The following is a 26150-nucleotide window of genomic DNA, read 5'->3' as shown; positions in this document are numbered from 1 at the left end:
GTAATGCTACCATGGAACAATGATCCACAAGTATCTGTTTTAGGTGATGCTTTCAATTTCCTTGAGTATATACCTGGGAATGCAAGTGCTGGGTCATACAGTAATTCTGTTTATTTTTTTATTTTTTTAAAGATTTTATTTATTTTTTCATAAGACACAGACACACACACACACACACACACACACACACACACACACACAGAGGCAGAGACACAGGCAGAGGGAGAAGCAGGCTCCATGCAGGGAGCCCGATGTGGGACTCGATCCCAGGACTCCAGGATCGCGCCCTAGGCTGAAGGCAGGCACTAAACAGCTGAGCCACCCAGGGATCCCTGTTTAATTTATTTTTGAAGATTTATTTATGGGATGCCTGTTGGCTCAGCAGTTGAGCATCTGCCTTTGGTTCAGGCCGTGATTCTAGGATCCTGGGATCAAGTCCCACATCTGGCTCCGTGCGGCGAGCCAGCTTTTCCCTCTGCCTATGTCTCTGCCTCTCTCTCTATGTCTCTCATGAATAAATAAATAAAACCTTAAAAAATATATAAAAATGTATTCATTTATTTGAGAAAGAGAGAGAAAGACTGCATTAGCAGGGGGAGAGGCAGAGGGAGAGAGTCACAAGCAGATTCCCCATCCAGCAAGGAGCCTGACATGGGGCTCGATCCCACGATGCTGAGATCATGACCTGAGCTGAAATCAAGAGTCAGATACTATCCAATGGAGCTACCCAGGCATCCTGATTTCTCTTTAACTTTTAAAGGAGATTCCAAAGAGTTTTCCACAAGGCTGCACCTTTCTCATTCCCACAAGCAAAGTGTGTGGGTTCCCATTTGTCCATGTCTTTGCCAACACTTGTTACCTTTTTTCTTTTTCTTCTTTTTTCAAGGAGATCTGTCCTAATGAATGTGAAGTATTGCTTCACTGTGGTTTTGACTTGCATTTCTCTAGTGACTAATGATGTTAATTATTATTTCATGTTATCCTTGGGCATTTGTATATCTTCTTTGCAGAACATCTATCAAGTCCTTTGGATGACAGAGAATTTTGAAGCTGTGTTTATAGATGTACCTCTGGCACCTATAACAAGGCTGGCACATAGCAGGTGTATTTGCTGAATGAGTCTATGAATAAATGACTGAATATCATTCTTCCATTCAAAACCATACAACTACATGTGTGTGTATATATATATATACACGTGGGTACACACACACACACACACACACACACACAGGTGGGTGGTATTTAATACTGACCCTGAATATGATCAGGCTCTGGAGATGCAAAAATGGGGAGGAAAGGGCATTTCATGAGAAGGAACAGCATATGCAAAGTCTCACAGTCATGAAGGCCCTGATCCAGCTGTGTGTGGAGACACTGCAAGATGCAGGGAGAGGTAGAGATCTGGGTGGAGGGTAAAGTGGAGGATGGACCAAGCCCGGCCTTCAAATCCACTGTTTGCACCTCAGTCTTGGCTCTCAAGAGGAATCATAGCTGTTCATGATGGGGAGGAAGTGGACGCTAAACATCTCCCAAGGCTCGGTGTGTTGAGGAGAGAGAGGGAGGCAGGAGGCAGGTGGGTTAGAGGCCCAGGGAAGAGAGGAGGCCACAGGAATAAGCAGGGTCAGGATGGGGAGGAGACCAGCATCAGGATGAGCTTAGGAGGGAGGATGGGGAAGACTGAGTGAGGTACTGGATCAGGCAGAAATGAGGGAGGTCGCAGTGGAGAGCCACACCCCAGTTCTGGTCTTATATATGGGGGCCAGGTCAGCCATGTGAGGGAAACCCAGCAGAGAAGTGGGCTTGGGAGGAATGTGGCAGCTCAGCTCTGGCCATGCTGAGTGGAACAATCCTGGGGCCATCCTGGGGGAGGTGTTGGTGGGATGTTGGATGGTGAGCTGCCCACATCACTTAGCTGAGGGATTAACTGGGGATGGTATTTGCCTCCTCCATGCCCCCTGCAGGCCTGGCTGTCTCCTTCCTGAGGAACCTCAGTCTGAGAGAAGAGACCAGGGTCTTTCAGTCTACCTGTGGTGGTACAGGGTGAACTGACTCACTCGTGTTCCCAGTTAAGGGGTTGGAAGTGAGTGATTGAGGTAGGAGAGGGCAGGTCTGGTCCCACAGATCACCTTGAGCCCAGGAGGCACATTCCATCTGCACATTCAGTGGAATCCTGCCCCCTGGTGGGCCTCCTGCCTGCCCTGCTTTCTGACCTGTTCAGTCCCTCCTCACTGGTTCTGGGACTCAGCCACATGTCCCCGCCCTCCCTATGCCTCCCCTTCCCCGGGGGGAGTGTTCATGTGGTTGACTGCAACCCTATGTCCTTTGCTCCCAGCAGGGCTCTGGACATTGGTTCTCAAGGCCTTGCTGCACCCCTGGATGTGGGACCACCTGCATCTGGGCTTCACCCCACCCCGTGCCCTACCAGCAGTTGGATAGAGGGCTCTGGGACTGCCTGCTCAGGGTCCAGGGAGCTGAAGGGCACTGGCATTAAAGTCCAGTGTGCAGTCCCTGGACACTCACTCCTCAGAGAGACACTCGGGGAGACGGGCTGGGAACCCACAGCACCTGAGCTCAACAGGTGAATCCTCCTTCATCTCCCTTGTGTACCTGTAGCAGTGTCAGCACCCCAGGTGGAGAGGGCTGTGAGACACTCAGGGTCAGGCTGCCACAGGTGCAGCTCAGTCTGCTGGGGGGTTGCTGTTGATCACACAGACCAGGTGCAGGGATTAGCCCTCCAGGACTGAAAGAGACAAACTGTTCTCCAAGGACTGCGGGTGCTGGAGAAAGAGACAGAGGGTAAAAGAGACAAAGAAGCTGAGAGAAAGCAGATGGATGCAAATGGAGACCAGCAGAGAGGGATAGAGTCGGGCACATAGACATAGCCCGAGATAGACCAAGACTCAGAGAGGAACCCAGAGAGGAGGAGTGAACATAAGAGGCTGCCTAAGTCCTTCTTTCTCTGCACTTATTGATGCAGATTCATCCCTGCCCTGATGGAATCTGGCTGGAGGTAGGCCCCAGGAAGCACAGACAGAGAGTCTTGGGCTTTCAGGATACCCATGCACATTGTCAGCCCTACCCTAAATTCCAAGTCCTTCATTCAGAACCCAGACTGACCCAGAAAACTCTGTCCTTTTACTTATATTTCCACCTGACACCAGTTTACTGATTTAATGCAGTATCTCTGAGGGGGCTCACTCTTAGAAACTCACAGTCTGGTGGGGAACAGGGACCCAGGAGCTCCCAATACCACATGACTCATGTTGAGGTGTTAGTGACACGGAGCTGGGCAGGCCCTGCAGATGGCAACACAAATGAGACTGGCAAGTCCAGGGGGGCCTCCTGGAGGAGGCAGCTTCTGAAGTCAAGTGGGAGGGGCAAGCAGGGACAGCCAAATGATGATAGGGCTGTGGCAGGGCATTGCAAGAAGGAAGACTAGAGAATGCAAAGATGACGAAGGCCTGAGTGTGCCCAGAGAAAATATAATAAGACCTGCAGAGTCAGAACTAGAGTGTGTGGAGTGGAGGCAAGCCTTCAGAGAGCAGGGCACAGGAGGAAAGGCAGAGAGTTTGTTTTTATGAACTCAAAGTGGGGAAAAGCAGAGCTGTAAGAGAAAAGATTGATAAATGTTTACTACAGATATGAATAGATCCCCAAGCATCAAAAAATCACTGACCACCCAAAACAAAAACAAACAAAAAACCCAAACAAACAATCACAGTGGCATACCCATTAAGTGCTTGCAACTCCTATTACAGATAAACAGCTAATTTCTCTAACTTGAAAAAAAAAAGTCCAAAAATGAATAATAAAAGTCAAGTCACAAAGTAGAAGACTGAGCAAAGAATATGAGCAAAGACTTGCCAAAATTAAAGAAACACAGAGGCTCCCCACCAACTCAGTTGGTAGAACTTGCAACTCTTGATCTCAGGGTGCTGAGTTCAAGCCCCACATTGGGCATGGAGCCTACTTAAAAAAAGAAAAAAAGAGAAAAGAAACACAAGCGACTTGTCATTATATAAAATCATGTGCAACATCATTTATAATAACAGAAATGCTAATTAAAACTCCCTGGAGATTCCAGCTTTCACCTGATGTCAGAGATCTAGAACGTTCACCCCAGGGCGCACCTGTATTCTGACGGAGAGCTGGTGGGCAGTAAATAATCTGGCCTTATTTCTCCAAAATAGACAAGGTGGAGAAAAGGAGACCCCCAGGGCATTGTAAGTGGGTATACAAATTGGTGCAACAACTATGAAAATGCTACGGAGTTTCGTCAAACAATGAAAATAGAACTATCATGTGATCCAGTAATCCCACTTCTGAGTGTTTATCTGAAAAAAAAAAAAAAAAGAAAAGAAAACACTAATTCAAAAAGATAACTGGACCCCCATGTTCATGGCAACATTATTTATAATAGCCAAGATATGGGAACACCCTAAGTGTCCACTGATGGGTGAATGGATAAAGAAAATGTGAGAGATATAGAAATCATATATCATACATATGATATATATATCATAGAATATATATGGGAATATTATCTAGCCATTAAAAGAAAGAAGGACATATTATTTATGAGGACATGGATGGAACTTGAGGGCATTATGCCAAGTGAAATAAGTCAGAGAAAAGCAATACATATGATCTCACTTATATGTGGAATCTGAAAAAGAAAAACACACCTCCCCAAAAGAAAGAAAGAGAGAAAGAAAGGAAGAAAAAAAAGAAAGACAAAATCAAGTTCATAGATATAAAGAACAGATTGGTGGTTACCAGAAACAGATGTAGGAGGGTGGTGGGCAAAATGGGTGAAGGAGGTCAAAAAATATAAACTTCCAGTTATAAAATAAGTAAGTCCCAGGGATATAATGTACAACAAGGTGACTATAGTTAACAATACTGTGTTGCATATTTGAAAGTTGCTAAGAGAACAGATCTTATGGGACGTCTGGCTGGCTCAGCGGTTGAGCAGCTGCCTTTGGCTCAGGGTGTGATCCTGGGGTCCCAGGATCGAGTCCCACATCGGGCTCCCTGCATGGAGCCTGCTTCTCCCTCTGCCTGTGTCTCTGCCCCTCTCTCTGTGTGTGTCTCTCATGAATAAATAAATAAAATCTTAAAAAAAAAAGAGAACAGATCTTAAAGCCCTCAAAGCAAGAAAAGAATTTTGTGACTATGTATGATGATGTTAACTAGATTACTGTGGTGATCATTTTGCAATATCTACAAATATCTAATCATTTCATTATATACCTGAAACTGATTTATTGTTATGTGTCAATTACATCCCAATAAAAAAATAGAACACATGACCCAGGTACTTAATTTTTAGGAATTTATCCCAAAGGCATAAACACAAACATCAGAAACTAGGTACAAGAGTCTTGATTGCAGCATTTCAATTAAAATAAAATGAATTCCATGATTTTCCATTAGAAGAAAATGCACACAGAAGCAGAATCCATCCGTGGGAAGGAACAGTGCACAGTCACAGAGAAGAAGGTGGACACTCTGTACTACTGATAGCATAGGACCCCTCTAGGGGAACACACCAAGGCTCAGAGCAGCCTTTGGACACCAGTCACTTCCCGGGAGGGGACTGGGTGTCTGAGGACTACCACCACAGGTAGACTGCTGTGCATTCTGAATGTTTGTCCATGTGAATATATTACCTGTTTAGAAGTACCTAAATAAGCAGTTTTTAGGAAAAATAAAAGGGCAGGAGGAGTCATCAGGAGATGCATGATAAGGGGCAGATCTGCTGTTCTCCTTGTTCTCCTGATAATGGGGCGGGGGGGGGGGAAGTGGGGGAAGGGGAGGCTGAGGGGGACAACTGCTCACAGGGCCATGGGGATTGGGAAGGGGGAGGACCACTGGGTTCACCCACAGGGGGGTTCCGGCCCTGCCCTCACTCCCCACACCCCAGGAGGAGGCTCCAAACTACATGTGCCATTTCCTTGGGAGAAGTTATCATCAAACTCTGTGGAGAGTCTGGAACAGAAAGACATGGTGGATTCATGTAAATGGATAGGGCTGGTGGACATTGGCCCTCTGTCCCCATGAGCTGCATAAATGGGGAAAAGGTGGAGACAGGTGTCCTCCTGACCCCTCTCAGCCCAGATTTTGGGACCAGCATCCAGTGTCCTAGCCCCTGGCCCCCCACCCCACTGCCCTCAGGACCCTATCAGAGACCTGGAGTGGGGAGGTCCTGGCCTGGCTCTTACAGACATGTTGAGATGGATGGTCCTCATCGTAGTCACTCCAGCCCCAGGCAAGTTCACCTGACAGGTGAGGGGCATGCCATGGTCCTGGGGCTGTGGGGTGAGGGTAAGCACCAAGGAGAGGTGGGTCCTGGGGCCTCTAAATAAAAGCTCTCACTGAGAATTTGAAATTACATTGAACTTATCAATCCATTTGGGAAAATCTACACCCAGCAACACTGAATCTTCCAACCAATGAACATGTTATATATCTCCATTTATTTAGGTCTTCATTCATTTCTTTCGGCAACATTTTTTTCAACGTACAGGACTTGCATAGATTTCATCTAAGTTAGTTTATATTTTCATGTTGCCATAAGTTGCATCTTTAAAAAATATTGAATTCCTAATTGCCCTTGGCCAATACATAGAATTGCAAAGAAATTTTATAATTTGAGCTAGTATCTTAATACCTTGCTGAACTCTCTTATTGATTTTAGTACCTCTTTTGTGGATAACTTTAGATTTTCTATGTGCACAACCATAACATCTGTGAAAAAAAAGACTGTTTTGTTTATTTTTTTAAGAAAAATATTTTATTCATTTATTTGAGAGATACAGAGAGAGAGAACATGAAGGGGAATATAGGTGGGGCAGGCAAAGGGAGAGGGAGAAGCAGACTGCAAAGCTGGGAGCCGGACTCAGGGCTCCATCCCAGGACCTGGAGATCATGACCTGAGCTGAAGGCAGACGCTTAACTGATGGAGCCACCCAGGTACCCCAAAACTGCTTTGCTTCTTACTTTATGATCTGGATAACTCTTATTTCTATTTCCTGCATTTATTGCACTGGAAAGGATCTACAAAATACTGTGTAATAGAAGTAGTAAGGGCAGCCATCCTTGCCTTGATCCTGGCGGGAAAGTTGTGTGGCCTCTGGGATTGTCCCCTCCAAGCTTTCAGAGAAATCATTAGCAGAAACTTTCTGTTAAAGCAGCTAACAGAAGTCTTGACACATACCATGTGTTCAGAGTTCCCAAAAACATTTGTGTCAGAACTTATCTGTTTTATTTGTAACCTCTCATCCATCTTCTGCGATCATCTGGCTGGATAAGGATGACTTCCCTAATTTCTCAATCCATGGCATAGATGGTTTTGAGCTCAGTTCTTTTGAACACAATTCCTGTGGTTTTCCACACATACTGGGAGATTCAAACCATTGCCAAGAAAACCATTAATTTTAAAATAGTCAAGGCTGAGCATTATTGGCTGAAAAATCATAAGATTAACAATACATTGGAAGTCCTAATCTCCAGTACCTTAGAATGAGACTGTAGGAGATAGGGTCTTTAAATTTCAGTTAGAATGAAGTCACTAGGGTGGGCCCTAATCCAGTACATCTGGTGTCCTTATTAGAAGAAGAAATTAGGATACAGACTCACACAGAGGGAAGACCAGGTGAAGACACAGAGAGAAGATGGCCAAATACAAGCCAAGGAGAGAGACCTCTGCTGACACATTGATCTCAGACTTCCAGCCTCCAGAACTATGAGAAAAATAGTTCCTCATTTGTGTGTCTTGATCTCTGAGTACTCAGTGTTGATGCTTTCCTGTTCCCGAGGCTTCAGCTTGGGAAATTGGAGGAAAGCATAGTGAAGCTCCTGTTCCTCTCTTGAAATGGGGCTAGCCTCAGCAGGAGCTGGGTGGTCTTCAGGGAAGTCCATCCAGGACTGGTCCTGATGTGCCTGAGTGGAAGGAAGAGGAGGACCTCAGAGCTGGTTAATATAGGGCCTGGGGGAAAGCAGTCAAGGACCAGAAGGGGATCAAGACATATTTTTATCAAGACAGGATTTTTATCACTTACCCATTCATTTATTTTTAAATGTTTAATAACTAAGATTGGCTAGCCCTTAGTGTTTTGTGTGTTTTTTTTTAATATTTTATTTATTTATTCATGAGAGACACAGAGAGAGAGAGGCAAAGACACAGACAGAGGGAGAAGCAGGCTCCCTGCAGGGAGTCCGATGTGGGACTCAATCCCAGGACCCTGGGATCACGACCTGAGCTAAGACAGATGCTCAACCACTGAGCCACCCAGGTGCTCCTTAGTCAGTGTTTATATTAATTGCATTACATTCTTAAAAAAAAAAAAAGAAAAAGGCTGGGAGAGGGTATTATTATCATATTCATTACACAAATAATAAAATTAAGGCTAAGAGAGATTATATACATTGCCCTAAAGACACACATCTATCTATACAGGGGCACCTGGGTGGCTCAGTCAGGTTAAGCATCTGACTGTTGATCTCAGCTCAGGTCTTGATCTCAGGGTCGTGAGTTCAAGCTCCACATTGGACTCCATACGGGGTATGGAACCTACTTAAAAAAAAAAAAAAAAAAGACATGCAACTGTTATAAATGCACGATTGAGCCAGGACTCAAAACTAATTCTTTCTAACTATAGCACCATCCTTTATCCGGGCAGTGTTCAGGGTGCTGTCTAGAGTGACGAATAAAGCAGGTACAGGGATCCCTGGGTGGCGCAGCGGTTTGGCGCCTGCCTTTGGCCCAGGGCGCGATCCTGGAGACCCGGGATCGAATTCCACATCGGGCTCCCTGCATGGAGCCCGCTTCTCTCTCTGCCTGTGTCTCTGCCTCTCTCTCTCTCTCTCTCTCTCTCTGTGACTATCATGAATAAATAAATAAAATCTTTAAAACAAACAAACAAACAAAAAAGCAGGTACAGTTCCTGAGACCATGTAGCTTATGGTTTTCTAGGAGAGGTAGTTACTAAACAAATAGAAGACAAATACATCCAAAGTTCTACATTTTTATAGGAGATATTTTGAATCTAAAGCAGGGCAACTGGGGGCCTGGGTGGCTCAGTTGGTTAAGCAACTGCCTTTGGCTCAGGTCATGATCCCAGGGTCCTGGGATGGAGCCCCGAGTCGGGCTCCCTGCTCAGTGGGGGTATGCTTCTCCTTCTCCCTCTGCCCCTCCTCCCGCTTGTTCTCTCTCTTTCTCTGTTAAATAAATGGATAAAATCTTTTTTTAAAGATTTTATTTATTTATTCATGAGAGACACAGAGAGAGGGAGGCAGAGACATAAGCAGAGACAGAAGCAGGCTCCATGCAGGAAGCCCAATGTGGGACTTGATCCCGGGACTTTGGGATCACGCCCCACTCAAAGGCAGACACTCAACCACTGAGCCACCCACGTCCCACTGGGTAAAATCTTTAAAAATAAAATAAAATAAAGCAGGGCAGGGGTGGTATATCCTTTTTCTGGACAGGCACTAGAAGACAGAGCAGAGGTCACGTTTGCAGTCAAGATGGCAACCAGACACCCTTTCCCACGTCTGCTCCATACCCACAACATCCTCAGGCTATGGAAGTATGAAACAAGAATCCCTCACACAGTTGCTGAAAGAGGTGAGGTGTTCTCAGATTAAGAGGAAATGGCTAAAAAATAAAAAAAAATAAAAAAAAAAAAAGGAAATGGCTAGATATTTCTCTGGCCTGAGAGATATAACAGGGAATAAAATAATAGCAACAACAAACCACCCTTGGGACTCACCTGCTAGAGGTGGGAATGATTTCAGATGTAGTAACGAGTTCTGTGCATATTCCATGCCAGCTACTGTGTTACACACTTCTCATAACTACTGTATGATACTGTATGTACTCGTAATATTCCAATGTCACCAAAATAAACAGAGGTCAGAGAGGGTGCATCACTTGTCCAAGGTTTCCCAGCTTGTCAGTAGGGAAAGACGGAATTTTTTTTTTTAATATTTTATTTATTTATTCATAGAGACAGAGAGAGAGAGAGAGAGGCAGACACAGGCAGAGGGAGAAGCAGGCTCCATGAAGAGAGCCTGACGTGGGACTCGATCCAGGGTCTCCAGGATCACACCCTGAGCTGCAGGCGGCGCTAAACCGCTGTGCCACCGGGGCTGCCCTTTTTTTTTTTTTTTTTAAAGATGGAATTTGAACACAGTCTAGCTCTGGAGTACATGTTTTGAGCCCCCATACTATACTGACTGCAAAAGACATTCACTTAAAATAAAAAAGAAGGGATCCCTGGGTGGCGCAGCGGTTTGGCGCCTGCCTTTGGCCCAGGGCGCGATCCTGGAGACCCGGGATCGAATCTGCTGTGCATGGAGCCTGCTTCTCCCTCTGCCTGTGTCTCTGCCTCTCTCTCTCTCTCTCTCTCTCTCTCTCTGTGTGTGTGACTATCATAAAAAAGAAATACCAAGAATTTGAAGGTAAGGAAATTGAAGATGTATTTCCTGATTCCTGACAAGATGGGGATTTAGGGCACATTAAGAGTTTCATTTCCCAAGGTTAACCAAGGAGAAAGAAGAGAGAGAATTACACAAATTAAACTTTAAAAGTGATTTTGTGTGTACTCGTTCTACCAGTTACTGAGAGAAAAGTTTTAGGAATAATCAACTCTAATTGCCAATATGTTCTCCTTGCTGTTCTGTCAGTTTTCATATATTTATTTTGATGAATGATGTTCTGTCACTGAAGGCATACATGTTTAGGATTTTTACATCTTTTAATGAAGTGATAGAAACCAGAAAAATAGAGTAAATATTACATGATTCTATTTATATTAAGTCCCAGAAGGGACAAGATTAATCCATAGTGATAGAAATCAGTGATTGCTGGAAAGGTCAAGCTAACTGGGCAAGGGAACAAAGGAATTTGGGGACATGATGGGAATGTTTCACATCTTGATTGGGGACATGGGCATAGGGTGAACACATCTGTCAAAGTTCATTTCACTGCATACTTAAAATGGGTGCGTTATTATACATAAGGTATACCTCAATAAAGTTGATATTAAATAAACACAGTAGTAGCCATCAGGGAAATACAAATCAAAGCCACAATGAGATACCACTTTGTAACAGTCAGAATGGCTAAAATTAACAACTCAGGAAACAATGGATGTTGGTGAGGATGCAGAGAAAGGTGAACCTTCTCACACTGCTGGTGGGAGTGCAAACTGGTGCAGCCACCTTGGAAAACAGTATGGAAGTTCCTCAAGAAGTTAAAAATAGAACTACCCTGTGGCCCAGCAATTGCACTACTAGGGATTTACCCCACAGATACAGACATAGTGATTTGAAGGGACACCTGCATCCCAATGCTTATAGCAGCAATGTCCACAATAGCCAAACTATCGAAGGAAGCCCAGATGTCCATGAACAGATGAATGGATAAAGATATGGTATATGTACACACACACACACACACACACACACACACACACACACACTGGAATATTACTCAGCCACCAAAGAGAATGAAATCTTGTGATTTGCAATGACATGGATGGAACTAGAGAGTATTATGCTAAGTGAAATAAGTTAGAGAAAGATGAATACTATATTATTTCACTCATTATGTGGATTTTAAGAAACAAAATAGATGAACATAGGGGAAGGGAAGGAAAAATAAAATAAGACAAAAATGAGAGGGAGGCAACCCATAAGAGATGGTAAACTTTAGGAAACAAACTGAAGGTTGCTGGAGGGGTGAGGATGGGGGGACAGGGTAAACGGGTGATGGACATGAAGGAGGACACGTGATGTAATGAGCACTAGGTGTTATATGCAACTGATGAATCACTGAACTCTACCTCTAAAACTAATAATACATTATATGCTAATTAAATTGAATTGAAATAAATAAAGAAAGAAGCACAACAGTAGATTTGAAAAATGCAAAGGGGAAGTGATGAGTTGTGACTTTGGGGTGCCCCAGTCTCTCTACCCTAGGGCTGGAGTCCACCACTTCCCTTGTACTCAGTGGTCTGACACAGACTATGTTTGGGCCATTATACTTCTGGTAATCAACGCCACAAGAAAAGGCTAATATTCCAAGGGAATGTAATATTCCGACATAGGAGGCATAAATACCCCTAACAAGCAACTGGGCTATATACATATTCCATCAGAAGCAGAAGTATTGGGTGCCTGGGTGGCTCAGTTGGTGGAGCATGTGCTGTCAGCTCAGGTTGTGATCCCGGAGTCTTGGGATGGAGTCCTGCGCTGGGCTCCATACTCCTCGGGGAGTCTGCTTCTCCCTTTACCCTTCCCCCCTGCTCTGCTGTCTCTCTTTCTCAAATAAATAAATAAATAAATAAATAAATAAATAAATAAATAAATAAATAAATCTTTAAAAAAAAAGCAGAAGTATTAGAGCAGTTGAATTAATTTAAAATAACCAATAACCACATGTGTAACTCCAGGGAGTATTGGATGTTAATAGGCAAATGCTCAAGTGCCCTTGCTGGGGGTGACTTCCAAAAGGCATATACTGGATAGGACCTCACAGCCTGTCACTCACCCCAGAGTCTGAGCTGTCATCTGGGCTCATATCCATGCTTTGCACTGGCTGGGCTGCTTTCTTCCTGCGGGTCTTCACTCTAAGTAAGAGAACAGCCCCGGGCCTTTCAGCTTGGTTATTTGGGGTATGCAGTAGGGAGACCATCCCCTGCAACCCATGAAGAGCATAGAATGAGGTAAGAGGTGGGTCCAGTCTCCAGGTGCTCCTCCTAATCCAAAACCTGGACCAGGGCCTGGGAAGAGACCCCAGGCTTGGCCCAGTTGGGTATTGGCTGATTCACACCGCCACTCAGCCTCCTTCCCTGGCTCCCGGATTTCTAACCAGTCCAGGTTGCTCTAGCTCAGGCTCTCTGAGATTCCACAACCCTATCCCCTTTCCACTCCAGGCCTCTCCCTCCATACCTGGACCCACTCTCACCTGAAGATGAGGCAAAGGCAAAGAAAAAGCAGGGCCATGCTGCCAGCTCCCCCAACTGCTCCCAGGACCCCACTAGTCCTGGGTTCTGATTTACCTACAGAATTTGAGTTTAAAAAATTTTTGAGTTAAAAAAAAATTGAGTTATATGTAAGTTGCAGCTTCAACACATGGCATGTTCCAACTGGCCACTTCTCTCTCTCTCTCTCTCTCTCAGTGTGTGCCACTAGTATACCCACTCCCCTTTTAGGACTCAGTGACATGGCATTCCATTGCCCTGTGAACGCTGGACCAGCCTCTTCCATTGGCCTCAGGACTGAGGATGTTAGGCCTTCAGCTGCTCCATTTGAGGCCTTGGTGTTTCTCCTGCCAGTCGCATCTCTCTGGGGGCTGTTATGGGCTGAACTGCATCCCTCACCAAATTCATATGCTGAAGTCCTAGCCCTCTGCGACACCCCTCCATCCCTAGCATCTTAGTGTGTGGCCTTATTTGGAAACAGGGTCTTTACAAAGGTAATCAAGTTAAAATGGGATCATTAGGGTGGGCCATAACCCAATATGACAGGTGTCCTCATGAAATGGGGATATTTGGACACAGACATACACGGGAGGATGCCATGTAAACATGAAGGCAGAGATTGATTCCACAAGCCAAGGAACACCAAAGATTGCCAGCAAACACCAGGAGCTAGGGGACAGGCTGGAAAACATTCTCACAGCCTCGGAAGGAACTGATCTGCAGACACCTTGATCCTAGGCTTCCAGCCTCCAGAACTGGAAGACAGTAAATCTCCATTGTTTAAGCTGCCCGGTTTAAGGTACAAGGTACTATGTTGCCGCATCCCTATAAAATTAATAAAAGAGCAAGGTCTCTTCCTCCAGGCATCAACCCCCAATAGACCTCAGACCTGGCAGCAGCAGGACGGCGGCGCTCTGTTTCCCGTGCGCATTCCAGGCCTCGCAGCTGAGTCTGAGGCCAGAGCCCAGCGGCCCACGGAGGCTCAGGGAACTGTTGGCCCAGGGCCCCTCAGAGCTGGAGGTGACAGTCAAGGAGGCATTGCTGTGGTTCCGCTCCAGCAGCCCCTCCCCCAGGCGCCAGCGCAGGGTGGGGGCCGGGCGCGCGTGGGAGGAGCAGGTGCACTGCAGCGCCTCGCCCTCCCAGGAGCAGGAGGGGCTGAGCGGCCGCGGGGGGTCTGGGGGAGGGAGGAGAAGGGGTCAGCGCTGCCCCTGCTCCCCAGGCCCCGGTGTCCTGCCCGCAGAGGTCGCCACACTCACAGGCCACAGAGAGGTGCAGGGAGACGTGCTGGGAGCCCAGCGAGTTCTGAGCTCGGCAGGTGAAGTCTCCTTCCTCTGCAGTTCCTACTTGAGGCAGGTCCAGGATGGGACTTCTGTAGATGGGGGTGGCATTCAGGGCGGGGGACCCCCGGAACCAGCTCAGCTCCGCAGGGGGGTTACTGTCAGCAGCACAGAGCAGTTGCAGAGCCTGGCCCTCCAGGATGAGAATGGATGAGGTGTTTTGCAGAGTCTCCAGCACTTTGGGGAGAGATGCAGAAAGAGGGATATGACAGCAAATCTGCCAAAGAGGAGCCCCACAGCAGGAGGATTTGACCAAAGAAAGTTGTGGGTGAGTGAACATTAACTTCAGGGAGTCGAGGTTTGTGGGGGCTTCTCTCCACTGCTCTTCCCATGCCTGAACTCAGTGACTGGCTTCTTGTATGTGTCTCATGCTCCACCCCAGCCCTGGAGGAAAGAGGTTCTTTCCTACCTGTTCTGTTTCCTTGGAAGATCCTGATAGCTGTGTTCTGTGGAGCATCTGGACAGAAGGATGAGCCGGCCTTGGCTTTGGTGGCAAGGAAGGAGTGGGTGCTCGGGCTTCCCCCCAGGAGCCATGGAAGGAGGTAAAGGGGTTCTCATCCTGCTTAGCTACTGAGACCCCACTGTCAAGCTCTAGCCCAGCTCTGCCCTGGCTTTACACCCTCAGGATCACAGGTGTCCTGGCCCCATATACTCACAGGTGACATTGAGCTGGATGGTCCTTCCCACCATCACATCAGCTGCAGGGAAGTACACTTGACAGGTTAGATTGGTGCCGTGGTCCTGGGGCCGGGGGCTGAGGATGAGCACCGAGGAGAGGTGAGTCCTGGGACCCGGGGAGGTGAGGGCAGCTGATGTCCAGGAGAAGATGGGGGCCATGCCTTGCTCGCAGGCCCAGGGCACAGAACAGGTCAGGTTCCTGGGGTGGCTGGACTCTAGGGTCCTCGGGATGAGGATGTCAGGTGTGTGAGTCAGGGCTGGTGAGGATAGAGAAGATGTTGGGACCCCTCAATGTTTTGCCATCTGCCCCAGTGCCTGGCCATCCCTCACCACCCCGAAGAGGAACAGAATGTTCATTTTCTATCTATGGTGCCCACACCCTGGGGCCTTCCTCCAGGCCCCTACCATACCTGTCACATTTAGAGAAAGCATATTATCTAGATATGAATATTTCCCTATTTGAAAAAAGTAAGTTCCACTGTCCCCCATGTTGACTTCTATGATGTCCAGGGAACAGTCCTGGGCCTGGGGGTTCCCACGGAGGAAGAACCGGCCCTGGGTCCTCTCATGTAGCTTCTGGCTTGGTATGTTTGTGGCCACTGGAGGATCGTGGTCTACATCTGCCCCTTTCTGGAACCAAAACATGTGGGAGCCTATAAAAGCCAACCAGGGGTAGGAAAATTTGCACGGCACATGGACACACAGGCCCTCCTGCACTGTCACCGACTCCTGTAGTTCCAGCTGGTAGCTCAGAACTTGAGCCAGAGGCCCTGGAGAGAGAAAGAAAAACTTATTTTGGAGTTACAGCGCCTCCCCCAAGTGGGATTCCCCCCCCCCCCCCCAGCTCACTCACCTCCACACAGCATGAGCTGCAACCACAGCAGCATCCCTCCGTGATGTCTGGGACAGTCTGCCTTCTGCAGTCCCTCTGACAGAGAAAGGAAGCCACAGGATATGAGAGGGCAGAGAACGCTTAGACAGGAAGCCTGTGGTAGAAACAAAAGGCCACAAACCTAGAATAGAGAAGTTCAGAACTACAGTCAACTGTGATTAACCTTTGAAATACTCTGGTTCCCTTTCTGTGTGCAGCAGGTGGGTCCTGAGGCTCAGAGGAGGCAAAGGTCTTGGTCTGGTAAGGCAGCAAGGAAAGAGGAGACCCCCCAAGTCCTGCATCCTGGGCTCATGCACAGTTGTCTATCTTGGAGACCTGAACCTGCTCTGATTTCAGGTTTGGCTGCTTGCCACTTGAAAATAATATTTGTGTACACCTGGTGTACTGTAATTAAAGGAAAAATTTTAAAAATAAATACTTGAGAGACAAGTGATAGTGCTTTATTCAGGAAGCTGGCAACCTGGGAAGATGGCAGACTAATGTCTCATAGGGGAAGGGAGCCGTGTGCAAGAGAAGCAGGTGCCAGGTGGTTAGTCATACGTGAACATGACCCTGGACAGACTTGGTGGCATCCACAACAGCATTGTTTGAATGTAGTCAGGCCTTCTCTTCTGGCAAAGTCTGGTTCTCAAGGCCAGTGATCTGCAAACCTGAAAGAAGAAAGCTAGTTCTGCTACAGATGAACGGACTTAAGTCAGCAAGCAAGTAGTGCATAAGTTTGAAGCAAATTAACTCTTCAGACCTGTTGGAGTGCTGTTACGATCCCACCTGGCCAGCCCCCAGGAGAGTCACAGCCTCAGGATCTTCATGGAGGCAGACTCCTAGGGATGGGTCTCAGGATAGCCTACATAGCTTCAGAGGGATAAGAGTCCAGATGAGGCAGGGGATGCAACACAGGCCTTCACTTCATTTATTCATTCATTCACAAACTAACATTAAAAAAAAAAAAGAAAAAGAAAGAAAAGACAGATTTGAATCAGTCCTGACCCTCAACTAGCTCAAGCATTAGGGGAAAACAGACAAGTTTGAGCTTTATCTGAAGGTAATGGGGAGTCATGGAAGGTTCTTGAGCAGGAAAAAGGCAGGGTCATATAATTATCAACATGGTCCCTGTAAAGTCAGTGTAGGGAAGAACTGGAAGGGAGAGGCTGGAGGCCAAAAGGTCAGGGAGGAAATTGTTGTGACTTTGCAGAATGGAAGAACCAAGCCCACGTGGAGACAGCGGACTTGGTGATGGAAGAAAGAATGATTTAGGATACTTTCAGGAAGTGAAACTTAAAGAGAGGTGCAGTGGGTGGGGGAGAGATTATTACAGTGACACCTAGAACCCAGACTCTAGCCGTGGGGGCTGGAGGTGCCATGGCCAGGAGTAGTAAATGTGCAGGGCTGGGCTGAGCAGAAGGTGGGAAAGGGAAAGGGAAAGGGAAAGGTAGCAGAGTTGGCTCTAGGGGCAGGTATATTCACGGTGGGTGGGGGGTGGTAGTGAGGGTTGGGGGGGTGGGGGAGTGCTGGGCAGAGCTGCAGACACACACACACACACACACACTCACACTCAAGCTTAACTGTGGGAATGGGGGTGAGGGATTGAGATGGCCTGGCCAGGGAAGAACCAGAAGAAGGTGGTTCTTGGTGACCCTGGTGAGAGTTTTGCCAAGAAGAAGCTGGAGGGGGCAGCAGCAGCCAGACTGCAGAGGGGGCATTCAACAGCAGCATCAGCCTTTTTTCATTTGAGCTGAGACCCCACTTCTGTCCAGAGCAGCAGAAACCCTACTTCCAACATTGCCCCAGAGAATTTTTCCTACCTGTGCCATCTCCTTGGATGGGACCCAATAACGAGTTGCTTAGAATATTTGGACCAGAGAATGACAATATTCTCTATTTCAATGGCGGGGTGGGGGTGGGGTGGCTAACACTTTGGATCCACAGAAGGGTGGTGAAGTGAGACTGTCACGCTTTCTTCTCCTTCCTCAAGCCAGGCTTCTGGCCAGGCCTTAAGTCACACAGGCCCTTAGGGACACAGGTGTCCTGACCAACAACTGTAGGAGACATTGAGCCAGGTGGTGTCAAGAGCTTAGCCAACCCAAGTGTCTAAATAAGCAATTGAGCAACACTGAGTCAAAATAAAAGTAACAATGAAGCCTTTAATTACATACTGTGATGATAGATTGCACAAGAGTCTAAATGGGGAGAAAACACCCTTGTTCCACTTTTCCCCACAGAAAGGCAGCTGGCAGGGCGCCTAGTGGCTCAGTCAGTTAAGCATCTGCCTTTGGCTCAGGTCATGATCTCAGGGTCCCGGGATGGAGCCTCTGCTGCTTCCCCTGCTTGTTCTCTTCTCTCTCTCTCTCTCTCTCTCTCTCTCTCTCAAATAAATAAATAAAATCGTAAAAAAAAAAAAAAAAGAAGAGAAGGGTGGTTGGGTGCTAAAAAAATATGATTCTAACTGTCAAGGGAAAAATTATTCATGACACTTATTAAGAAATGGTAAAAACTGGGACACTTGGGTGGCTCAGGAATTGAGCATCTGCCTTCGGCTCAGGGTGTGATCCCAGGGTCTTGGGATTGAGTCCTGCATCAGGCTCCCCACGAGGAGCCTGCTTCTCCCTCTGCCTATGTCTCTGCCACTCTGTGTGTGTTTCTCATGAATAAATAAATAAAATCATTTAAAAAAAAAAGAAACAGGGCAGCCCCGGTGGCGCAGCGGTTTACGCCGCCTGCAGCCCAGGGCATGATCTGGAGACCCTGGATCGAGTCCCACGTCAGGCTCTCTGCATGGAGCCTGCTTCTCCCTCTGCCTGTGTCTCTGCCTCTCTCTCTCTCTCTCTCTCTCTCTCTCTCTCTGCATCTCTATGAATAAATAAATAAAATCTTAAAAAAAATAAAACCCTCAAACTTTAAAAAAAAAAAAAAGAAGAAAGAAACAGTAAAGACTATATCCAAGGCCATTACAATAGGGTACAGGAGCCACCTCAGTGGGGTTTGGCAGCAGAAGAGAGAGCACGATTGGGCTCAACTCTGAATATAAAAGGAAAAGTGGGAATTTATAGCCAAGGAGCAGGGTTAGCATCAGTGGAGGGAAGATTACTGCGAGGGGTGGAGTTGGGGAAGTAGGAGTGGAAAAAGTTCTGAGTTCTGAGTGGATAAAATGTCTTCAAGCTTTTCTCCTCCCCCTCCCATAAGAAGGCCTCAGTAGAGGTGTAGGAGTGGAAAAAGTTCTGAGTTCTGAGTGGAGAAAATGTTTTCAAGCTTTTCTCCTCCTCCTCCCTTAAGAAGACCTCAGTAGAGGTGCCTGAAGACCTCTGCCCAAGGCCTTAGATAAAGAGAGGTAGGAAAGAAGGCACCTGGCCTATGGATACAGATAAATGCAAAGAGCATGACCAGCCAGAGAGGTCTGAGTCCTTGAAAGGGGCAACTTCCTGTCACCAAGTCTAGACCAGGGAGGGCAGCTTTCCCACTTGAGACTTTCCCTCTGAGGAAGGCCTTCATATTTGCCTGTGATTAGGCCTGGAAAAATCACATACAGGTTTTAACCAAGGGCCAAACCTCTCAGATGGTTCTGTCTACAAAACTACCACCTCCTAGAAATGTTGCTTGATATATAGTGCTGGTATCATGATCTTGGGAACTTAAGATATGGATGAGTACTAAGGGACGGGGGGCCTTGGGGCCCAGGGAGGAAAGAAGCATCTTCTTATGCAAGCTCCTGGCAAAGTGCTCTTTAGATTCTGAAATGATTCTGTACTACAGGTACAGTTTTAGGGTATCTGGTACAAGCTGGAGAAGTCAGCTTTTTCCCTGGAGGAAAAGACTCAGACCCTGGACCATGATCCTAGGCACAACCTCTACAAGGTCTCTCCCTCTATTAGCTTCAGGGATCTGTACATCTCTCCCACTCTCCAGATAAGGAGATATATTCCCATCTCTGGGGTCCAGTCCTGGGGATCCTTGGCTATTTGTCACATTCAGAGACAGTGTCATATTTGGGAACCACATTTCTCTATCTTTTTTTTTTTAAGATTTTATTTTTTAATTTTAATTTTAATTTTTTAAAAGATTTTTATTTACTTATTCATTCATGAGAGACACAGAGGGGGAGAGAGAGAGAGAGAGAGAGAGAGAGAGAGAGAGAGAGAGAGAGAGAGAGAGAGAGAAAGAGAGAGGCAAAGACACAGGCAGAGGGAGAAGCGGGCTCCATGCAGGGAGCCTGACATGGGACTCGATCCCAGGTCTCCAGGATCAGGCCCCGGGCTGAAGGTGGCGCTAAACGGCTGAGCCACCCGGGCTGCCCTACTTTTTAATTTTTAAAAAAGATTTTACTTATTTATTCATGAGAAACACAGCGAGAGGGAGGCAGAACCACAGGCAGAGGAGAAGCAGGCTCCAAGGGAGCCCGATGTGGGACTCGATCCCGGGACCCCAGGATCATGCGCTGGGCAGAAGGCAGGTGCTAAACCACTGAGCCACCCAGGCATCCCAAGATTTTATTTTTAAGTAATCTCTACACCCAATGTGGGGCTTAAACCCACAACTGTGAGATTAAGAGTTGCATGCTCCACGGGCTGGGCCAGCCAGGTGTCCCCATATTTCTCTATCCTAAAGTATTTCCTCTTTTCTGAATTTTGGAAAACCTGATGCTCAGAGAGCAATTGAGGTCCTTGGGTCCCAGAAGAGGTTCTCTCTTTTTGGTTTTGATAGGGTCTGTGGCCAGAGAAGGATCATGATGTCTCTTGGCCAACCCCGGGATCTGAAGGTGGATGTTAATAGGTCAGTCAGTCCAGAACGGGATTGGATGCATAGACCCTCATTCACTGTCACTGACTGAAGGATACAGATCATACCTGCACTATCCTCCAGCAAGCATGGTAGCAAACAGAATGTCTGACCACAGCCCCACCCAGAACTCTTCTTAGACGTCTGTTGCCCTCACAGCTATAGCCACCAAAGCAGCAGCAGCAGCATCTCTGGGCTGCAGAATATAGTCTAGATTCCCTTAACATTGTCTGGTTAGCCTCTCCCAGCTTGGAGATGGGGGCATCTGAGGGGTGGTAAGAGAGCTGGGGATGCTTTCTGGATCAAATGTATGGTTTCTGTCCCCAGCTTCTTCTTTCAACAGAAAAAAAAACTCTTTCTCAGGCCACTGCAGGGGAAGTGAAAGCTGAGCTCTCATCTCCCTGGAATATGGCAGTGTGGGCCTTCCTTTCTCCCACACTCCAGAACCCTGCCTCTTAACTTCTGAAAACCAATCCATTTCCCTCAAGAGAGATGTGGAGTTTGAGGGTCTGTTCTTCCCAGGTAGCTTTCTTGGAAACCCTATCATGAGGATGGAGGAATAGAGGACCAAGACCCTCTGGGGAACAAATTCTCTCCTTGTTGGACCCACCCCTGAGACCTCAGGAAGCCCTGGGTGAACTCTTGAATTGTCTACAGGGAGAGACCCTAGGGACAGAGGCTGGGACTGAGCCTGGAGCTCTGACTCCAGCCCCAGACTTGGGTATGCAGCTTGGGTTCAGGGTGAGATAAAACTTGTGACTAAGCCTTACCACTCTTCACGTTTCCCATGACCCCCGAACATATAGAACATCTCTCCCCTTCTTCTCCACAGGTGCCACAATTCCTCTCCCCCATGAAGTGATAATCTAATTTCTCTCTCCTCACTTAGCTTCTAGATCTCCCACTGATAGTGCTCCATCTCTGAGATCACAGAACTTCCCATTCTAAGCAAGGGCCCTCATGTGCCTAAACATTTTTTTTTAATATTTTATTTATTCATTTGAGAGAGAGAGCACAAGCTGGGGGAATGGGAAGAGAGAGAAGGCTTCCCACCAAGCAAGGACCCTATGTGGGGCTTAATCCCAGGACCCCAGGACCGTGACTTGAGCCAAAGGGGATGCTCAAGCCACTGAGCCACCCAGGCACCCCATGCCTAAACACTTTGTATGTCTTCCTTCCCTTCCAAAGACAATGCCCCAGTCAGCCTCCTGATACTGCAGTCCTGATATTCCAGTCGTTGAGTGTCTGCCTTTGGCTCAGGATGTGATCTTGGGGTCCTGGGATTGAAGGTGTGATCCCGGGGTCCTGGGATCAAGTCCCGCATCAGGCTCCCTGCAGGGAGTCTGCTTCTCCCTCTACCTATGTCTCTGTCTCTTTCTGTGTCCCTCATGAATAAATAAATAAAATCTTTAAATAAAAAAGAGAGAGAGAGGGAAGATATTCTAGTCCTTCATTTATCTGACAGACACTGAAGCAAATTAAAAAAAAAAATCTTTCAGGATTTGGCATGCACATGGCTCAAGTTAATAAAGAATCATGAGTTTTATTCTCAGTCCTCCAAAATTCTATTTGGGCATCAGCCAGAGACTGAGCAAGACCGAGAGAGAGAGTGGAGGAGAGGGCTGACGGATGAAGAGGCAGAGGCAGAGGCAGAGGCAGAGGGAGACAGGAAGTAGAGGGGAGGAGGGAGGAGAGGAAGCAGGGAGGAAGAGATAAGCTTGTTGGAGAGAGGATAAAGGTTTATCCCAGACGGAGGGATCTCTGAAGAGATTGGGAGTGTAATCAGCCCTGAGAGGCAAGAACCCAAGTGTATGTGAGCAGTTCCACACTGAGGTTATGACTGCACATAAGGCCCTAACTCCCGGGGGTGGCAAGGAGACTGGAAAGGGCAGAGCTGGACTGGGGGGCACTTATCCTGTTCATATCTGTCAGCCCGCAAGCCTTCCCGATTCTCCCATCCCGTCTTCCCGAAATTAGAGGTGGCGCTGTCCGTGGTGCTGAAGCAGAATTCGGTCCGAGTTCTGGAATAACTGGGCTGTGCCGAAGTCTCAGCTCAGGAAAACAGCTGAGTCAGGACTGGGCCGGCCTAGGAGTGAGAAAACCGGGAGGGAGCCCGCTCCTCTCCCTCCTCCTTCTCTACCCCTCAGAAAGTCCAGTGGGCTCTGCCAAACCACTGAATCAAAGACCATAGCAGCCCATCTCTAGACTTCGTGTTATGTTAGAAAAATAAAGCCCCATGTATTAAGGTCCCTGAAAGTCTGCCTTCTTGTAACTTAAAGCAAAATGCATTTCTCGTTTTTAAAAAAGATTTTATTTTATTTATTTATTCATGAGAGATACACAGAGAGAGGCAGAGACACAGGCAGAGGGAGAAGCAGACTCCATAATGCAGGGAGTCTGATGTGGGACTCAGTCCTGGGGGAACGGGATCACACCCTGAGCTGAAGGCAGATGCTCAACCACTGAGCTACCCAGGCGTCCCTGCATTTCTTATTGTTACATCATGTGGGGAGTGGAGTCGATGATTCTTCCAGTTCCATATGAAGCCAATCTGACATTTTCCAAAAGTGCCCTACTCATTTAAATCTCCCAAAAACACATTGAGAGTCCCCTATATGGGGGCACATGGGTGGCTCAGTTGGTTAAGCACTTGCCTTCAGCTCTAGTCGTGAACCCAGGGTCCTGAGATTGAGCCCCATGTCTGGCTTCCTGCTCAGCAGGGAGCCTGCTTCTTCCTCTCCCTCTGCCTGCTGCTCCCCCTGCTTGTGCTCTCTCTCTCTCTCTCTCTGTCAAATAAATAAAATCTTTAATAAAAAAAAAGAGTGCCTTTACGATTGACTTTTCTCACGTTGTTAATTCAAGATCCAAGAAATAGTGTTATATCCTTCATTTTGCATTGATGTGATTAAAAACAACTTTTCTCATCTCTTTCTTTTTCATTAACTGTAATCCTTCTTTGTGAATTATCTATTCATAGAATTTACACAGAGGGACCTTTAAGTTTCCTTATTAACCTCTCTAAAGATACTAATCTCATTCTTATTATTTGCCTTAGAGAATAATATTTTTTTTATTTTTAGGTTTTATTTTATTAGAGAATAATATTTTTAAAAGTTTATTTAATTTTAGGGGCACCTGGGTGGCTCAGTCAGTTAAGCATCTGCTTTCAGCTCAGGTCATGATCTCAGGGTTGGAGATTGAGCCCAGACTAGGTCAAGCTCTCTGCTCAGCGGGGTGTCTGCTTCTCCCTCAACCCCTTCCCCCGGCTTGTGCTCTCTCTCTCTTTCTCACTCTCTCTCTCAAATAAATAAATAAAATGTGTTTTTTAAAGTTTACTTAGTTTTAGTAATCTCTACAGCCAACATGTGTAAACACAACACAGATCAAATAATAAGAGATTGATGACCACCTTCCAGATGTCCTCTCTGTGTGTCTCTGATCACAACACTCTGTATATCCCTCCTGAAAGTATCCATGCTCCTCGCTTTTATATTAACCATTTTTACATTTTCTTTATTGTTTTTATAACGTATCCCTGAAAAGGATAGTTCAGATAAACCTATTTTTGAACTTTTTATAAAAGTAATCATATTATATGTCATTGCCTGTGTCTTGTTTCATTTTTTTATTGTGGATAATTTACATGAAATGAATATATAAGTGCATATTTGTAAATAATGGATTTATGTACATCATTGAATTTTTAAATAATAGACTTTAAAATTTTTTTAAATTTATTCATGAGAGACACACACACAGAGAGAGAGAGAGGCAGAAACAGAGGCAGAGGGAGAAGTAGGCTCCACGCAGGGAGACTAATGTGGGACTCGATCCCGGAACTCGATCCCGGGACTCCAGGATCACACCCTGGGCCAAAGGCAGACACTAAACCGCTGAGCCACCCAGGGATCCCCAATAATAGACTTAAAAAAAGATTTATTTACTTATTTGAGAGGGAGAGAGAAAGCAGAGGAGGGGCAGAGTTGAGCACGGAGCCCAGCATGGGGTGGATCTCACAACCCTGAGATCATGACTTGAGCCTAAGAAACCAAAAGTCTGATGCTTAACCACCTGAGCCACCCAGGTGCCCCACAAACTCTCCTTTTAAAGTATTCATCCAAAAAAAAAAAAAAATAAATAAAGTATTCATCCTAACTCTAAATAAAAGGAGCCTATTTACCCCTGCTTGGGAAGTCAGTTTTGGAAGTTCTGTCCTTTGCTGAAAGAAAATTTCTTTCTGTGACAATTCCTTGTGGTGTAGTTTCTGACTTGGAAAACAAACACAAAAGGAAATGCAGATAAAATTAAATTCCTTATAACTGGCAGCCCATGGACAAATACTTGAGGCAAGGAGAGTATGCCACCCTTCCAGGAATTCCCAACTGTCTTAAAGTTAATGCCTTGCTAGAGGGTAAAAAACAACCTTGGCTGTAGTCAGGTCTACAGGATCCTCTAAGTCTTCTTTAGCATATGAAAATCCTTTTGGAAACTTCCTTTGTCTTTACCTCCCCCAAATCCAAACGATATAATCTATTGCTCTTTACAATCCCAGTGCACCTCTTTCTGCCCATGGGTCCTGTCCCCGTGCTTTAATAAAACCACTATTTTTTACACTGAAAACGCCTCAAGAGTTCTTTCTTGACCTTCCGCTATCGAATCCTACTTCAAATCACATCAGTTTCTATCTGTGACTCACCAAGGAACTCCAGTTCTTTCGGTTACACAAACAATGACCTTAAACAATTTTTCTTGGGCATACCATAGGAACCCAATAATCTCTTGAATGAATGAAATAGAATGCCCCCCCCCAGCAGTTCATTCTCATTACATCACAGCACCGTTTTAAACATTTTGCCTATGATAATATATTTAATTATTTAATCCTCACAACTTTATGTAATAGGAAATTTAAGTACAGAGAGGTTAAATAACTTGCCCAAACGTAAACATCTGGTTTCAAACCCAGGCAGCCCAGCTCCAGAATCTTTGTGCTTAACTATGATACCTACTGCAGTAAATGGCTGCAGAACTTATAAAGAAACTACTTCTGAACACTGGGTCTGGCTTTGTCTCTTCTCTCACCGGCAGCACACTGGGGAGTGGCTCCTATCCCATTAGCCTCTCTCAGCACGGTGGGTGGGTCGTGGTAGGGAGGAAGGGACAGAACACCTGGATTCTGAGTGCAGGGATTTAAATCAGTGTGAAAATACAGAGGAATGGTATCTTCCAGGAAGCGCAATGGCAGTTTCTCCTAGAAACACATCTAGAAACAAGTATGTAAGAGATGTCCTGCCAAAGTGGGACGGACCCCAAGACTTTGTGAGATTGCAAATGCCTTCCCTGGCTGTACGGAACGGACGTTCTTGGAAAATGGCGGGCCTCCCATAAGTGTCATAGTCCTTAGGAACGCAGCCATGCCGCTCTCTTGACAGTCCCCGAAAGAAAATGTACCGCGGTGGGCGGTGAGGGCAGAAG

The 26150-nt window shown here is 46.4% G+C and overlaps 1 protein-coding gene across 5 annotated transcripts in view; it reads right to left on the bottom strand.

The window, feature by feature from the left end:
- LOC484343 (sialic acid-binding Ig-like lectin 10) overlaps nucleotides 1-16283 on the bottom strand; it is a 48730-nt gene extending 32447 nt beyond the window's left edge. The window contains exons 1-9 of one of the 5 annotated variants that reach the window (XM_038528003.1): nucleotides 15867-16278; nucleotides 15424-15783; nucleotides 14992-15270; nucleotides 14745-14792; nucleotides 14255-14512; nucleotides 13888-14172; nucleotides 12983-13076; nucleotides 12566-12644; nucleotides 6864-7947 (exon numbers count right to left, since the gene is read on the bottom strand). In XM_038528003.1, the coding sequence (XP_038383931.1) occupies nucleotides 7768-7947; nucleotides 12566-12644; nucleotides 12983-13076; nucleotides 13888-14172; nucleotides 14255-14512; nucleotides 14745-14792; nucleotides 14992-15270; nucleotides 15424-15783; nucleotides 15867-15900 (1617 nt within the window). In that variant the 5' untranslated portion in view covers nucleotides 15901-16278 and the 3' untranslated portion in view covers nucleotides 6864-7767. Of the gene's footprint in view, nucleotides 1-6863; nucleotides 7948-12565; nucleotides 12645-12982; nucleotides 13077-13887; nucleotides 14173-14254; nucleotides 14513-14744; nucleotides 14793-14991; nucleotides 15271-15423; nucleotides 15784-15866 lie in introns of those variants that run through there. The other 4 variants (XM_038528004.1, XR_005354497.1, XM_038528005.1 and 1 more) reach the window with 4 other exon arrangements.
- Between the last annotated feature and the right edge of the window lie 9867 nt (nucleotides 16284-26150).

Source organism: Canis lupus, chromosome 1 (assembly GCF_011100685.1).
Source record: "Canis lupus familiaris isolate Mischka breed German Shepherd chromosome 1, alternate assembly UU_Cfam_GSD_1.0, whole genome shotgun sequence".
Lineage (NCBI taxonomy): Eukaryota > Metazoa > Chordata > Mammalia > Carnivora > Canidae > Canis > Canis lupus.
This window is presented reverse-complemented; position numbering and strand designations above follow the sequence as displayed.